This window comes from Gallus gallus, chromosome 18 (genome assembly GCF_016699485.2).
Source record: "Gallus gallus isolate bGalGal1 chromosome 18, bGalGal1.mat.broiler.GRCg7b, whole genome shotgun sequence".
Taxonomy (NCBI): domain Eukaryota; kingdom Metazoa; phylum Chordata; class Aves; order Galliformes; family Phasianidae; genus Gallus; species Gallus gallus.
In genome coordinates, this window is record NC_052549.1 from 7,567,774 (window position 1) to 7,585,791 (window position 18,018).

Sequence of the window (18,018 nt, forward strand, 5' to 3'; positions counted from 1 at the left end):
AATACTTTGAAGATGCTCCAGAAATGACCTTGGGGGAAAAGAATTATCAGCCATTACATTAAAAACTGAACACACACTTCACTAGCAAGAGCAACTCATCTTTGGATGTGCACATTACACTGTAATGAAAGTACATCTCATGAAGGAATTTACTAGAACACAAATTAATCTAAAATCCTGATTCTGAACAAAGGCACTCATAAGAATCCAAAGTCTACTAAAAACTGTTTAAAACAGCATCCCTGACAGCCTGGCCTGGCCTCTGTGGCCACATCTCCCCCAAGGCGGTGAACATGCTCTGAATCATGCCTACATTCAGCCTAATGGAAAATCATGGCGATGCTCGTGGAGGATGTATTAGTTAGCAGCACTTGCACACAGAACATTGCAGATGCCAGGATAGAAACAGTTCAGCAACCTTCTGCAGCATTCCACCTACTGCTTTTCTCAGGCTACTCTTCCAGCCACTGGGAGTGCAAGTCACCCTACTGCTCTTCTTCTTCACTCAGGAAAACAGAAGGTAAACCCAGCTACAAACCTGCACTCAGTGAACCTCCAGGAAGCTGTCGATTATTACTAAGAAAGCACCAGAAAGGCCCAGTTTGAAGCACACGTTACTTCACAAGTGTGACCCATTTCAAGAAGTTTATAACCATATCTCAGTGGGTAAGTGCCACGCTCCCAGCTCAAACACAAACTGTGTCATGCCAGCACTTGTACACAAATGCTCTGAGAAACCCAGATCGGTGCCTCATCAACATGAGGAAACCTGCACACCGTAGGCTACTGCATCTTTGCTTCTTGTTTGTTTGTTTGCTTGAATTGCTCCTCCAAAGCAATTGCTTTGTGAGCTGGTCTTGGTTTACAGCGGACAACTTCAAAACACCTATGATATACCAGTTATTGACAATACTGAATAATATTAGTAGTTTTTAAGTCAAAGGAAATTAATTTGTATCTATGCTTAGATACTGCTCCCAGATCACAGATTCTGGCCTTCTGCAGTTTAGTTCCAGGTAGAACTTCTCTGTCTGTTTTTGAAGGAAAGCTAATCAAATAATTCAGCCAGTTCCTACATAACTCTTCCCCACTGACAGAACACTTTACAGCTTCAACACATCTGTGTAATTTCATAAAGATACAAATGATACTGTCAAGGTTGGCAAACCAAATAATTGATCTAGCTTTCAGGGTTAAAAGTTACAGCTCTGGTCATGTAAGCTCTCAATTAACAATTCTTCCTTTTTCCTTTATGGTATAAAACTCAAAGCAGAACTTTGAACTTTTTTTTTAACCACCTGCAGACAGAGACTTCCAAGAAGCAGCAGACAGACAAGCCCAATGTAGGCACACACACAAGTCTTTTTTAAAATAACAACCAGTGCACAATTAAAAAACAAAAACAAAAAAATCCACAACTGACACAAAGAAAATCCAAGGTTTTTGAAAGAGTAAATGGATTACATCATACAGGTTAGATTTTTGGCCTTACAACCTTGACAATGCCAACTTTGCATAGAGAAACGAGATGAAGATGGGTATTCACGTGCACAGTTGCAGTCTACAATGTTTTATGTACTTAAAATAAATTCTTATGAGAACAAGCTAAGTGCACTTAAAAATAAAGACTTATCATGACCTGTCTTGAATTTTCCAGTTTTCCTTGTTGCTTTAAAAAAGTCAAAGGTATATGGTTAAACACAATTTCACAACAGAACAGTTTGAATAATATGCAGAACAGCTGAATATACAACACTGTTTCCAAGAATTACTGAAACATTTCAGGGTGAGGTTCTCATGGTTGAGATGCAGACAGTAAACCATCCATACCAAACAGGTGAGGACTTCTACACAACTACTTCACCTACCCTGATTTTTGCACCTGAAAACCTGGCTGATTCACTCATTTAAAGGAAATAAGCGAGGCAAGCTGCATTCACCAAATGAAAAGAGGAGAAAGAAATGAGAAGAAATAGTTCAGTAACTGTTGGTTGATTTTAGAGGGAAATGTTGCATCTATGTTTCTGCATAATTTTGGGCATGAAAATATATGGCTGCGTTTAGAGAATGGTGGAAGGACAAGCTGACGTTCCCAACTCATTTGGTGGATAAGTTACATTTGTTGTACATCTGGCAATAAAGTTCTAACATAAGCCTTAGTTAGCAATTTTGTTATTAAAAAAGAATGTTCCAAAAATTAAAGTGAGCAAGTTAAATGAAACAACTTCATTTTATTGGATGCTTCTCTTCTCCTCCTTATATTATTTATTCAAGTTCCTAGATGTCTTATTTATTTATTTTTGAAACTCCACTCCATCAGCAATATCAATGTCACCACTTCAATCCTTCAACAGCATTACTATTAATGGAATGGTGGAAATGTGGAAATTCAATTTCCATATATGTTTTGTTAACTGCAGAGCATCTGGTCTATTTCCCTGCATTTCCCTAATCTGTAAAGTTAGGGCTTCGGATGAGAATCATGTGTTTGGAAACGTTACGACCACTGCCTATTCTCAGCACTTTCAATTCTAGACAAAAATCGTGTAAATGCCACTCTGGAAACCTGCAAAATATTTTAATCAAATGTACACCATAGGGACAATTGTTACTTTGTCTAAATAAATTCATCTTTGCCAGGACAGTACTCCTCCTGTGCCAAGATACCCCGCTCAGGAAGGTTTGGTACCACGCAGCCTTCCAGCCCCGTGGCATTATACACATTTTCCCTGAAGAGTTCAGCTTGGTAGAAAAGCAGAATGAAGAAAGTGGAAAAAAATTATTCCTGAAAAAACACATCTCTTCCTGATCACAAGCCAGATGTATTCCCTCCAGAAAGAGAGAAAAATGCAACATCAAGAGGAATGAACTCAGGCTTGGAAGCCAGGAATTCCCTACTTCTAATCCATGCTGTCACTTAGCCTTTTTTTCCTTTTATGTGCTGGACAAATTATTTAGTTTGTTTCTGTGCTTTCCAATTTCTGTTGTTGTTTTTTTTTTCCACATTTGTTTTTCTGTTTGCTTTAAATATAACAGAAGTGTCATGCTTGGAGATACCAACCGTTTTCAGGCGGAAGGAAAAGAGGGAGAAGAGAAATGATGAAAATTTCATCCCAGATTTTTCCTCTTCTCCCCACCCTGACATTGCTCTCACCCCTGGGAGTAACAGGGGTATTCTGAGCCTGCAGCACCAAGCCAGGGGCTGGGGCAGGAACACAGCATCTACACGTGGCACTGGTTACCTGTTCTCCCTCTCGGTATGACCCAGCCCAATACTGAATTAAGCCTAAAAAAAACACTGTAAAGCAGCTGCACCAAGCAAACAGCAGGTAAAGGGGCTTCTACTGCACAACAGACACACCTCAAAGGTTCAGCAAAGACACGTATGTCTGCCGTGCTTGAGCTGGAACAGCCAGATCTGCCAATGAAGGCCAAACCAGAGCCAGCAACACTTCCACCTGAATGCAAAGGGCAAAAGCTTCACCACATCGGTCTAAACAGCCACATCAAGGAGACCAAACTGTTGCACAGTGATGGTAAGGGAGAGTGGTGGTTCTGCCTGGGGCAGCGCTACAGCTTGAGAAGGCAGAGGCGCAGAACAGCACTCGAACCTGCAGCGAGGAGATGCTGGGGAGTGGAGTAGTCGCAGGAGCTGGGAGAGTCAATTAGCTGTGTTGGAGAGGTGCAGCAAGGAGGAAAAGCCATGAGTCCTTGCTAGAATCTTGGGGTGCACACTGGAAGGCCACAGAGCAAAGGAGGGACGAGGAGCAGACTATGGCATAGGTATCTTCTAGAGGCTTGCTGTGCCATAAGGGTAGAGACTGACAGAAAAGGCTGGAACAGGCTAGAGTAAATAGGTGAGAGTGGGAAAGCTGTGAAATAGACTGAAACTATGGAACAAGGGTGAGGAAGGGAACAAAAGCCATTTGGTACAGTTTAGATAGCATTTTAATGCTTTTAGTGCAAGAAGATCTATAGACACAAAGTCTGGTTATTCAAAGCCTTGAGAAGAACCCTTAACAATAGTGAAAGCACAAACAAGCCTGAAAATAAGGAAGGGAATACATCCAGGGTAAGCATGGTATTTTGCTGACATTAAACTGCATTCAGACAGCAACTATTTGGTAATTTCTTTCTGGAAAGCATTCCACATTTCCCCCTCTACACACACCCATCTAGGCTTAAGGTCTAACTAATCAGCATCTAACTAATTCAGCTGCTTCCTTTCACAATAAGAAATTAAGGACCATGTAAGGCAAAAACAAAACTTTTTTTGTTCTTTATAACACTAAAGAGTTCTTTAAAAAAAATCTTATACAACAGAGTATCTATTATGCTGAATCAGGTTAACAAAACAAAATTCCCTTGGACTTAGCCAGCTAATTCAGACATTATTCCATAAACACACTGCAGCAGATCCATCTTAGTGTGCCATTTTCATATGCTATTATGTGATACACAAGATTAGCAGCAGTGTTAACCTGCTACACAAATCCTGGACAGGGGACTTCAATGAATGCCATTTACTGTGTGTAAACCTACTGCAGTCATTCAAAAACCAACAAAAATGGTAGGAAGAAAAGCAGGACTTCAGAAAAAAAATAATCTACATAACTCCACCTTTCTCTGGTGGGTTTCCTATGCTTTGTGGTGGCAGAAGCAAGCAAGCAGGCATTCTACCACCAAGACTCCATTGATTATGCTTGATTATGCCACCAGTCACCATGAACAGAAACACAAATGAGAGGGAAGAATGAAATGAAGACCTAGGAACCTTTAAGGAAAACTGTGCATTTTAAGTAACATACACAATTCATTTTAAGTACTGTGACACAGAGATGGCCCAAATCTGCCTCAACAAAACATTCTGCTAGGAGCCCCTTTTCTCTCTCTGTTTTGTATAAAACAATGCAGACAGTGATCACAGTCTTGCTTCAAAGCTAAGTCAACTGAAGTATCAAGATACAAGTTTGATTTGCTTTATAAAAGAATGCAAAAATACCTTCTCTTCATCCTTCCTTGAAAATCGCAACCAAAAAGGATTTTTTTTTCCAAAAGATTTTACTTTTTTTTTTTCCCCATTACTCTTACAGCACAGTAACTTCCTCCCTCATTTCCCATGTCTTCTGCACCTTCTCCAAAATTCAACCAACTCTCCAAATCATGAGAACATGGAGCACCTACAATCCCTTCTAACCCACTCCTGTCAATGGCTTACTTGCACTGTCACCACTTCACTTCAAAGTAACAGCTGGCAGATATATGGGAGCAGTGGCAAACTGATGACAACTGAAACACAGAACATAGGTATAGAATGGAGTTGTGGGAGAAAAAAAAGACCTGAACAATGCATTGGAAAGAAAAAAGGACATGATGAGGCAAAACTTTTCACTTCCCTTCCTCATTTTAAAGAGAAAATACACAGATAAAAAGGACAGAAAATATATCACGCATGAGCACTAAGAAATCTACATGAAAGTTTTAACAAACCATATGATACCAAATATTCTATGTTTTAGAAAAACAGAAGAAAAACACGACATATACATACTATACTGATTATACTGCTCAACTACACAGAAGGATGCTCAAGCAACGATAACAATGTAAGAATTGGTAATAAAAGAACATCTGAGACAGAAAATGATATAAAGGAGACAAAAATGAGCAAGAAAGAACAGGAAGACAGTGTAGTACTACAAAAAAAATACAACAAGCAGTTTGAGGGAAATACCGTCTATTACTTCACTTTACAGGTGTCAATACGAAAATATTACTATAAGACAACACTAGAGTACGTACAAAGCATGTTGCAGACATCATCACTAGAAAATCAAGTACAGCGTTTAGGTTTTGAGGGAAATGAGAATGTGATTTTGACAGATGTATTTTTCACCCAAACTAATAAACTCTGGGATATTTGCCAGGCTGTTAGTAGGGCAGTATTATGAACATCAGACAATTTCTGTGTACTTTAGAGGACTGCACTTCAAACCTTTGGTTATCACTGTTACCACCTACAGGTCATAATGCTGATTCCATTTTGGATCAAGTGTATTCTTCACAGTATCTGTAGAATGGCATTGGCCAGATCCGTCCACCACAACCTTAGCAAATGGATCAGGAAGTCCTAAGAGAAAGAAAAAACATTAGCAAATGGATCAAGATGCTTCAGAATCCTAAATCATCGGATTTTTTTAACATACATACATTAATAAAAGCCATCTGCAAATTAGAAAGTAAGTCATATTTCTTGACTATGTTAAAAAAGAATTGTATGGTGTATTAAGAACTGGAAATGGCTAGGTTTGTAAGTTATTCCATACAACTTTTTCCTCAGTCTCTATCACTATTAAACACTTGGGGGGGAGAGGGGGCATGGAGGGAGTCTTTCTGTGAAGCCTCTGAACACCTTAGTCTCCTTAACTCAGGATTGAATGAGTTTTTGGTATATGAAACATTCAGCAAAAAATAGGGAAAACAGAGCTGCAGTCTTCCTATTTTAAAGGCCAATTGTAATCAGCATTTTAGTTGACATTTGTATTAAAGGAAATCATCTATAGCAGATTATACCTGCTTTTGAGGTTATCTTTGTTTTTCTGCTCTTTTCCTGCTGCTTTTTCTCCTATCTCAGTACCTCAGAAATACTCAGCACAGGTTCAGCTGCTAACAAAACTCTGTGCAAAAACAGTACTGGACTACACAGCTGAGGGTGGGAAAGAAGCAAGGCCAGAGCAGCCTACAATTAGCTCTACTGCAACTGCTGTCCTGAGCTATTAACTGACCCCAGAAGGGATGGTCCCACCACTAACACCGTTTTTCCCTCACACTAATCTGCATGATGCCCAGTGACTCAGCTGCAGGAATTGCAGTGGTGAAACATTATTTGCTTTTTCTGTAGTGTAAGGTTTGCACCAGCGTTGCTTCCTCAGGTGACTCAGACAGAGCCAGTCTGGCACCAGTGGCCCAGGGCTGGTGCCAGACATGGCAGATGGGGATAAAGGCAATGCAGGCGGACAGGGAGGGGCCTGCTGGGATTCATGCTGCCGACTGGCTTAGCTGCAGAATGGAACTGTTCTTTTCAAAGCTCAGGTCTGATCTTTTGAATTCTTCCTACCCCCAACAAGCAGGCAGGTGATGTGTGCGTGCATGCCCACAGAGCCAATAACATTCCAGTCTGCCTTCTTCATCCTCCTTATTAATTAAAATATAATTTCAGAGTACGTAAGTATTATGACACAATTAATAATTGAGAGGCACTTATAAGAACTTTTTGTCCAGCAGACATATATTAAAAACATTTCAAGTACATGCTGAAAATCATCATTTGCTTGAGAGAGCAAATTTGTTTTCCAATCCCATAAGAAACAGACAGAAGGGGACAAGGAAAGCGTTAATGTATTTGGGTTGAATTACTATTATGAATGTGCTGCCATCCAAGAAAAAAAAGTAATCAGGAGCCCTGAAATGAAATGGAGCAAAAACGTTAAAGACCCCTTAACACAACCACCAAAATACAGCAATCACATGCAAATGGGGATTTACAGAACTTGCACAATATTTATCCCAACTATAAATGTTTAAAACTTGAACAGCTACTTACGGAAAAAGTCCTTTTTCACCAAGTTCTTTGCACACAGTACTGTAGAAAAACAAGAAATATAAAATTAACTTTCCGGTTATTAATACCAACAGCGTTAATTTATTTGCCCAGCATTCCAGAAAATCCTGCTCAGAACAACAGGAATGAACATAAACGATTTGTGCTCCTACACCATTTCTATTATCATGTAAAATAATTCCAGAAAGCTGAGCCAGAAGTGTCATCTTTTGGCAGTTCACCTGTCGGTAGATTGCAGGGAAGCCATACAGCCGTGCTTTCCTCCGGCAGCAGCCTCGCATGCATTTTTCTCCCTGGTGCCAACTGGAGCTGTTCCTACCTTTACCTATTGAGTGAACCAGATCACTTCTAATGAGCTCAGCACACGGCGGCACGAACAACTCTGCCAGCAGAATGAGTGGAGTTTCACACACGAGCTCTACAGAACGCTCACAGCCTTCTGACCACACAAGAGTGCACGAGGTGGTCTTGGCTTTTTTCTTATCTTTTTTTACCTGAAAAAACATCAGCGTGGAGCAGACTGAATTCTAACACTAGAGTTTCTATAGCTCCAAAAATATGCATTATTGTAGAAGCTGAACATTCTGGGGGGCTTTTTTGATTATGTAAAAAGGAACATCTGCACTTGTCTGCCAAAAATACCAAGGGGAAAGCAAGAATGGAGTATATAAAAATGGAGGTGAAAAAAATTCATATATAAAAAGAGACAACTTTCATATAACAATGCCAAAGTATACACGAAAGACTTCTCACAAATCGCACTGCTATTCAACTACACACACTTATTCATTGTGGCAGGTTTAGCAAGCAGGAACTATTAGATTCCCCTGCAAAACACTAAAACATTTAATGGGTAACAAAGAAAGATTCCGGAGTACTGAGTGAAAGCATGAATCCCCACAGTCAACAGAAAAAAGAAAACATGGAAGTATGTGGTTGGAATCAATGCTGTTGAAGACTCCTCAGTATAGGATTCCTTTTGACGTATTTCTTTTAATGAGACCTCCAATATTTGTCACTACCAGGAAATGCAAGAGAGAAAGGAGCACCGTCAGTGTACCCACAGCCACCAACCCCAAGCATTTCAGGCTTTCCCTACAGAATGTCCCCACAGATCCTCCACATTCTCTCACGGTATCTGAGCAAACAGCAGCCAAGTGACGGCCGCTCATCAGCACTGTCACGGAGACTTCCACGGTGGGGCAGAGAAGCACCATCCTAAGTGGCTTTGTATGCTAGCACAGTCCAAATTACATACTATTTTATATCAATGGAATGAATGCTTTCCCAGTTTTTATGTGGCCATGATCATAGAGATACTGATTTAGTGAAAGCACTTTCTGAAGGAATTTGGCACTGTAAAGCCTCACTAAAAAACTCTGCTCAGGTCTAACAAATGTCTGTGTTCCATAAAACAGAAGGGGATATTCATTAATGACTGCAGGTAGTCATAAAACCATCTCCTGTGCATTGACATACACTATAGGAAAGGCATAGGTTAGTTCCCAGGAAAGTTTCAGCAAATTAGCTTAATGTGACAGGATGCTAACAACAGTACTGTTAATCTGAAATAAAAGGACTGGTGCCAGGTTGCTATCAGTTGTTCCTTCTAAAGATGAAAAGGGTCAAGAAATAGTTTTTCAGCTGAAAGACATAATGGGCCTCCTAAAACATTACTGTATTTAAGGGATTTTCACCCAATAAGTCACACTATAAACAGTCAACAAATGGTACCATACTAATAACGTGCCAAACACGTTACAACAGGTACTGCTGATACCTGGAGTTCAACGTGTGTAACAAGAAGTCTGTAACACCAGTCTGCTCCACGAAACAATCAAATACAGTCTGCAGGATGATGTAGTAAAACCCACAGGCCTCCAGATGCCCAGCAATTTAACCACTGCTCCATTTATATGCAACTGATAACTTAAAAGACATTGAAAGAAATAGATAATAAGAGAAACTTAGAAAAATGCCATCTGCCTTAAATTCCTTAAGATTTTATTAAAACAGGAACATCCTCAGCCTGACAGCTGTCCACATACACCACTCACCCAAGGCGTCTTTCATCTAGTGGTGTAAAAATCTTCATATAAAGCAGATGCTTTTCTAGATGGTCACTTTCCTGAATGTATCAGAAAACTACTACTTGCACAATTTCATCCACTGCAAAAAATGGGAACTGTCAAGTGAAGCCCAAGATTTTAAATGACAGTTCAGGCAAAATTCATCTACAGCACAGCGGGCAGACTCCAAAGAAAAGAGGTCTGATGAGTCTTTTCAGAAAGAAATCAGAAGGTTAATTGATTATGAAAACTTGCTTTCAAAATATTAATCAATTCTGTCAGTGCAATTTAACCAGCGCCTCACGTTGCACAATGTACAAACTAACAACTGCTTCCCCAACAATTAGCCATTAGCGAACAAACTCATACTATGGCCCAGGTTTTCTCCTTCTAGTAACCGCACTGATTCTGACTAATCAGACTTCATTCTGACTTTGTCAGGTTAACAAACAGGACACGCACTGACAAACTGTCGCTTAGGTACACCCTTTCTGCCAGGTATTTCTACACAACAAAGCTTAAATCCCAGCAGCATCAGCTCAGTTCTAAAGGAAACAATCTTCTTCCATGTGCTGAGTTCCAATCTGTCTCAGCACTTCTGCACAAGTTTTCCCACTGATGGGAAACATACTGTGGTTTATGCTCCGTTTTTCTAACCGTTTCAACACTGCATTAGACCTATTCTGAATATTCTGATAACCAACTGATTAATAGCTCCTTGAGAATGAAAACGAAGGAAGTTCGGTTTCCTATGGATTTATGTTTTACTGTTGTTGAAAGCTGCAGCTGAAGCTTTTCCCCGTGGTGGGGCACTCACATGGACGCTCTCCCACGCAGGCTCTGCAGAGGCCTCCCAATGCCTCATCTCTTGATGCAGCTTTTTCCTCTCAGTTCAGGTCACTGCGACAGGTCTCAGCAATTCTCATGAAACTCACAGGGCTTGCTTATCTTTAAGACCTCTATCCTATGCTACATTTCAGCCAAGGATTACAAAAACAGAAAGAACCAAAGAAAGGTCACTTTATTCCTCAAAGAGCCAAGTGCAAATGCTGATTTGAGCTCCATGCAATGAATGAAACGCACATCATTACCAGATCTACGCAGCTGCACCATTAACAGACCCTCTACAGGCACACATGGCCACAGAAGGACGTTATTTGTTTTAGAACTATCAGGTACAAGTAACGTTCTTATTAAAATTATTCGTAAGCAGAAAAAAGCACTAAGCTATTTAAACTTGCACTGAACTTTTTTGGAAACTAGGATCCAAACCAGCGCCCATATCTATCAGCGTTGGTTTGACAAGGAAGGAGGAGCACTGTACCAGCAGTGCATCATCAAAAGAGATTCATGGCTTCGAGTACACACAAGCAGATAAAGCATTCATTGCAAAATATGGGTGAGTCAGTGGATACCTATGTTGTATTTATTACAGACTTCCTAGGAAGTCTACAGAAAAGAGAACACCCCTATCCCAATACGAAGGAACAACATTCACGTGCCAAGAGAAACATGCACATCAGTTTTACACACTGTATGTTCAGTGCATACCTTTTTATCGTGCCTTATGATCTCATTCTACATATGCTATGGACAACAGAGATAACGGAATTTTAAAGCACATCACAATTATATTAATTCTTAAGCTATCCTAATGAGTAATTTTAAATTTACTGTAATTTACTGGAGAGATTGATATTTTGGAAGGAAGATACAAGAAGAAAGGTAAGAAAATAAGAAGTAATCATGAATGCCCATGGAAGCGAGCACACAAACAGAAGGAAACACACGATCAATGCATTTAGCATTCAGTATGTGACTGAGAAAGAGAACAATGCCCACCTCCCATCAGGCACTGCTAGGCAAGCACTGCTGTGCCAGTGGGCAGCCCAGGCTCAGCAGTGATGAAAAGGAGGAGGTCCAGAGCTAAGGCTGTGTTTAGTGATGTTCTGGCTCTTCAGTGTCACCACCATCACGGACCTAATTCAGCCCTCTCCTGAGTTCAAGTTTTAGCACTATAATTTCCGGGTGTTTTTTTGTTTGCTTTTTAACCCCAGGGCTTTTCTCCCAGAAAAAGAGCTTATTCCAGAACATACGGAACACGTGGGATAGTGGGGAGAAAGACAGGCTGCCTATCAATTTGTACCACAATAGTTCGTTTTGAAGACAAGTCTTTCCTCCCCCTACAGAAACACCATCTTTTAATGAAATCCATTAGTAGTGCTTTTTGTGATCAGATCCCAGTTGTTTGCATGTAATACGCAGCGCAACACAATCACTAAAATAAGTCCCAGCTGTAGAAACACAATGCTATGCTGTTGCTAATGCGTGTTGTACTGATAATGAATGGTCGTCTATGCTTTAATCTGAATAAAGCTCCCAACTGCTCTGTCTCTTCTTGCCAAAAATTCCCCTTCCTCCTCCAGACTGTGGTTGCATTCCAATTACACTGCTGATTGGAATGAGCCTGCTCTGGGGGGAGGGAGAGGGAGGGACACACCACCACGCACACCCCTCCTGGCTTTCACATTGCTGTCCCTGAGACACAGAAAGCAGTGGGGTGTTCTGACATTACATTTTTCCTCAGATTGCATAAAACTTTGCAATGTTGTTTTCTTAGAAAAACATTTGAGAGGGGCACACCATACACCGTGCACAGGTTCCAGCAGCATAGCTCAATACTTAAACATTTCAAACAAATTCCTACTGTTTGCAGCCATTGCTGGCGCGCTGCTGAGCAACTTTTATTTTCCTGCTTGCACTCCCTCCTTGGATCTGCCTAAATTCCCACATGGGAAGATAAAAAACAGGAGGTCTTCAATACAAAGAGAGTTGTAAATAATGCCATACAGATTTGTAACTACAGCTATTGAGGTAATTGCTTGCTCAGTTAAGGTTTTAAAATGAAATTGTTTATCCCAACGACTCACATTAAATTTTATTTTACAATTAATCTCTGGGGATTTTTTTTTTTTTAAGTTTCATTTCCTTTCAGTTTTCATTCCCTTTGAATTTTTTTTTCCTGCAGATGAACAAACTAAATGGCCACGATCAGAAGGTAAGAATTTCCTTTCAAGTTAATAAAATTTGTGCATTTTAAGATTACAATTGATTATCATCAAGAAGGGACACACAAATGTAAGTAAACCTAGCAAACAAACATTTTACAGGTGCATAGGAGTTCTGAGTTCAGAAGGTATCGAAGCATGAAATGCCTAAAATGCAGCAGCTGACTATTATGACTATTATTCCAACCCTGATCACTAATCAACACGAGCTGGAAGGTTTCAGGTTGCACCTAGCAATCAAGAAGGCTGCAGCTGTTCCTCTCTCAAATCAGGTCTAGCAAGCCTATGGATGCAAGGTAGATCAGGAAGCTGAACTGGCTTAGCAGAAAGCTAACCTTCTGGGGAGATGGATTTGTTTTCCACTGGCTCCAAGAGCTGCACTGACTTACCCTGCAGCCACACCACCAGTGGAGCTTAATGCAAGGAAGTGGCAGAGGAGGCGAGGAGAGGCTGGACTACAATTCTGACAGTAACCTGCAGTTGTGCTGTAAAAACACGCTCCACACCAGTGACTTTTGCAGATCTAAAACCCAGATTTTCATTTTTATGCAGACTGATAGTTTTACTTCTGACTCTGCTGTGCAGTTTCAGACATTTATTAAATACAGATATATATATATATGAAGGAAGCATATTTTGCCATTAGGATATCAAAATAAGTACCTATCATCTCCATATTTTCAGAGAGACAATCTTAAAAACTCAGACTGAATGTTATTTTTTATTTCTCGAAGCACACAGAAGCACAGAATCAAAGCACTGAGCAAAGCACCTCTCTTGCAAGCATGCACACAACTGCTTTAAGAGTGCTCTGCCTCTACGTGGTAACATCTTCTCTTTTGGAGTCTCGGAATACAGCAGGAATTCAGGATAACCCATTGAGCACTAAAGAAGAATCAGCACAAAACACGAATAAGCTCAGATGCTGGCCAGAGGCAGCACGTGCTGAGACAGAGGTCTCAAACAACAAGCAGAGGGATGCCCACCTCCCCCCGGGCTGGGCGACAAACCGGTGGCCATTTCCATTAAACCAGGTGTGAACTCTGGAGGAGCAGACGAGCACCGCTTCTTCCTGAAGCTGAAGCAGCCAGGTAGGCCTGGAATCACCATCACTAACTGTTTCATCTGCATGTCTTTTCTGCCCTGAATTAGGAAATGCATACCATGCTCCCTTCTGCCCCAGGACAAGTTGGAAGGGCTGGCAGCTTCTTAACAGGCACAACTGTCTGGAGCTGACATCTCCCTGTACGCTCACAACACGCACACAGCTCCTACTGGCAGAAAACTATTTCACAATTCCCTTTCAGAATTATAAACCTAAATTTAGAATCATGTCCCTATTCCAGTTGCCTTTTCTTACTTGGAACACACGTTGGAACAGTTCAGAACTACCAACACTTTGTGAAGTGGTATTAAGATACTGATAAATCAGGTTGACAAACATCCAGCAGTAGTTCTAAGTGACATTAATCCATTACTGTTAGGCTGATATCCAAACACAAGGTACGCAGCTTTTAAATACACTTTCAAAATACATAATAGGGTATTCCGAGCATAGAAAAAGCTCTTGTAACAATCACTTCCTTTAATAACTGTTAGAATTCTGAATTGTCCCATAAATGCATTCCTGCAAGTTCAAATTCAACATAAGCCAGATGCTAAACCCTTGATACGCTGCATGTAAAACGAAACCCATTTCAGAGGATCACAGGCACCTGCTTATGAGCACTGTCACTCTGAATTCTGTCTCAACAAACTGCAATTATTCCTTTGGGACTGAACAAACAGAAGCACCATAATCTACATTCAAACACCACACGGCAACATGGATTGCTGAGATGTGAAAACAAAAGCCCTGAATGATACAATTTAAACTAGTGCAAAATGTGACAGAAACAAACAGCAACACTTCTCTTTGCAGCAGATTCACTGTATGAAATTCTGCCCACAGCAGAAGGCTGCATTTAACTCACTTTAGAATTCCTGAGCCACATCTTACTTGAATGCAACTCATGGAGATTGAAGATCAGGATGACAAACGCCATGCATTTATCACGGAAGAAACGATCATAAATACATACTGTATCACGGAATAGAAACAGGACAATAAATCATTCACCTCGTGCAGTAACCAAACGCTGCTGTAACTTCCCGCAGGGGGAGCAGCAGCAGGACGAGGGCTGGGCAGCCCGTGCCTGCCTGGCTGCGGCCACATGGAGCCTGCCGGGATTTGCCATGTTTAGACTCCTGTTTTAACATCACGATGTCTACTTCACAGTATTGTTTTACTGTAAACAAAAGGCTTCCTTTTCCACTTCTCCTCCCCTACTCCACTCTAAGCCAAAAGTAAAACAAAACACAAAAAAACCCGACACCATCGCATTCTTCCTTCCAGCAAGCAATGCATTCACATTTCCTAGCCTCATTCAGCCATGGGCTGACTGCCACGCACATCATTAAGCCTCTCCATGCGTCCAGTTTATTTGATACGCCCGTCAGGAGGTGAAGGAAAGAAATGATGCTGCCACTTCTGCTGTGAAGGTGGCAGTCCTCCCCAAGCACTGTCAGTGTCACCAGAAGGCTTACAAGTCTTCTGCAGAGGTTCACGTTTAAACCAGCAGAGCTGAATATGTAGAGGCAAAACCTGAAGATACATACACATATATATATACACATACATATATATACATACTTACATATATATATATAAAAGCTATATACCAAATAGGCAAATTAATCTGAATGATACAGTACTACACCACCCCCATCAGGGAGATGTGGAAGACAGGACTTCAATCACAGCCCCAAGCAGAAGAAACACGTGGGAAACTTTAAGAAAACAAAGGCCATTGCGAATATCTGCATTTCCTGGTTTAGTGTGCACGGAGCCTCTCAGACCAGCCAGGATGTTTCTAACACATAACTTTCATACACTAGGAATTCCTCATAACTTCTCCACCCTACTACAAAAAATGACCTAATCCTCACATCTCGCCCATTTTTCACAATTTGAAACAACACTATTGGATCAAGAAGTCATCCTAAACGTACCACTTACAAGCACTAAATACTGTGCCGGTTCATTACTGGGCACAAAAGCCTACAGCTTGAAATCAGAAACTGTTAAATACTTGCGGAAAAAAACCAAAAGCTGTCAGCAGTCAGTGATGAGCTTCAGAAGTCATCCCTTTTGTTTCTCACATCTGTAGACTGCATGAAATCGTGCACCAATACACACAGGGTGGGAAAGAAACTCCTTACAAACCAGTGTGCCCACCAGCTTCACTGCATGATCTTTTCAATTACAATCAAATGCAATTCACCTTCCTGCAGTATCAAAAGCATAATTCCTCAAAAATAAACCACAACAATGTCACCAAGATTAAGCAGTCCTGCAGATGTGGTTATTATATTCAAATGTGAGAGAAGTGTACTCTTTTATGAGCATTAATTCTATTATCCTAGAAATGCAGAAATAAAACAGTATTTAAGATCTCAGCAAAAGGGGATATTTTACCTCAGTCTGTTAAGAATCACGATGCTGAATTCTTACCTCAATCCTTAAAACCTTGTTAGAAATCCCAGCAGTTAGTTTTTAAGCAAGGCCCAGGGCAGACTGCAGTCATTAGTCCCAAATTATCAGGTTGCATGCCCCCAAATACTTGGCACACGTGGGATCCTTCCTCTGAGGATGATAAAGAAACTTAACGTGGAAATTTAGCCACAAATTTCCCAGCCTCCTTTGATAAGAACAGGAGTGGGGAAAAAAGCTAACAGAGGAAACAAATCATAGCTCTGTTCTGATCTATTCCACGTACCTATGGAAATGTGCTGGGGGGGAAAAAACCACGCTAATAAGAAGCAGAGCCCTCGGATTTGTCTCACTGCAGTGAAACTCTCCACCCTCTGAATGAGCTATAGCGGAGGCAACAACAAAAGAAATTCATGATCTAATTACCAACCAGACAAAAATGCCCTGAATTTTAAAAGGGCCTTCAGACAGGAGGCACCTGCAGCTAACCCCGGCTCCCGGCTAGCAGGAGCTGCAGGCACCAGAAGCTTTTCAGACTTCAGGACCACTCGGTGTGTCAGCACAGTCACACACTTGATTTAAACAGGAAGTCTCAAAATTCTCGCTGCTACAAACACGGCCCTGGTGGACGCTGCTGCAGCCGGGGCTTTCCTGGGAAGAGGCAAAGGAAGAAAAAACAAAAGCCAGCCCCAAAGCACGCACGTTATTTACCCTTCATGCTCACAGTAACTCTCCAGCCGCTCTTCAGCAAAATGCTGTACTGACTCAGTCAGTACCAATAAAAGGATTGTCAGCTACTTTATAAGAAACAAGTCCTAAACACGACAACAGCTAAGGCAGCATCTTTCTTTAGGGGAAAAAAAAACGTCCTGGCATTTCAGAAACTTGAAATATTTGAGTGAATTTTTAAATAATCCCTTGGAAAATAAAGCAACATAAAAAGTTCACAAAGATCGGGATCTCAGCACTATCACTGGTGAAAAAAACCACTAATTGAGGACACATCTGGGTATTTCACAAATTTCAATGCATAACTTGGTTTCACTACAACCTGATGTACTGAAACTATACTGTACTGGGGGAATACAGATGACTGATGTACTCTTTACATACATCTTCCTTCAGTACCAGCAGCATCCACAACTTCAGACATGGACTGTGATCTGTCTCCCTGACAAAGTGGGAATCCTGCCTCCTCCTTTAAGGCAGTTGAAACATTTATGTGTGAGTTCTCTGTATGTACTTTTCTAGGAAGAAGTGTTTGCAGTGGAGTACCTTCAGCTCTGGGAACTGCCCCTCTCTTCAGCTTGACAGCTCAGTTCACTTGGAAGCCTAATCTTGCCTTACATATATATTAAGGGCCTACACAAAAGAATAGGGTCAGCAGAAAGATCTGTGGAGTATATACATCTTTACCTGATTATCAAGCTTATGTCTCTGATTACTTGCATCTCTACCTACAGAAATCTAATACCAAACGTAGTGGGGAAAACATCAACAACTCACAGAAAACACACAAAGAAAAGCAAGGTCACAATCACACACCTCATTAAAGATCTCGGGTACCCCAGTCCAGCCCTATCCTGCCAAATATATATATACATATATATATTTAGTAGGGAGCATATGGCAGAAGATATTAAGCAGTAGAGCAAAGGGTAGGAAAAATAGCAGCAAGCAGGTGAGACCAAAAAAGGAAGAAGTAAAAAGCAGTGATACAGAAAGTTT

At 40.9% G+C, this 18,018-nt stretch overlaps 1 protein-coding gene across 2 annotated transcripts in view; it reads right to left on the bottom strand.

Moving 5' to 3' along the window:
- SMURF2 (SMAD specific E3 ubiquitin protein ligase 2) overlaps positions 1-18,018 on the bottom strand; it is a 57,423-nt gene that overhangs the window by 25,145 nt on the left and 14,260 nt on the right. For both annotated transcript variants that reach the window (XM_040649748.2, XM_425380.8), the window contains exons 2-3: positions 7,604-7,642; positions 6,022-6,130 (exon numbers count right to left, since the gene is read on the bottom strand). In XM_040649748.2, the coding sequence (XP_040505682.1) occupies positions 6,022-6,130; positions 7,604-7,642 (148 nt within the window). The remainder of the gene's footprint in view (positions 1-6,021; positions 6,131-7,603; positions 7,643-18,018) is intronic.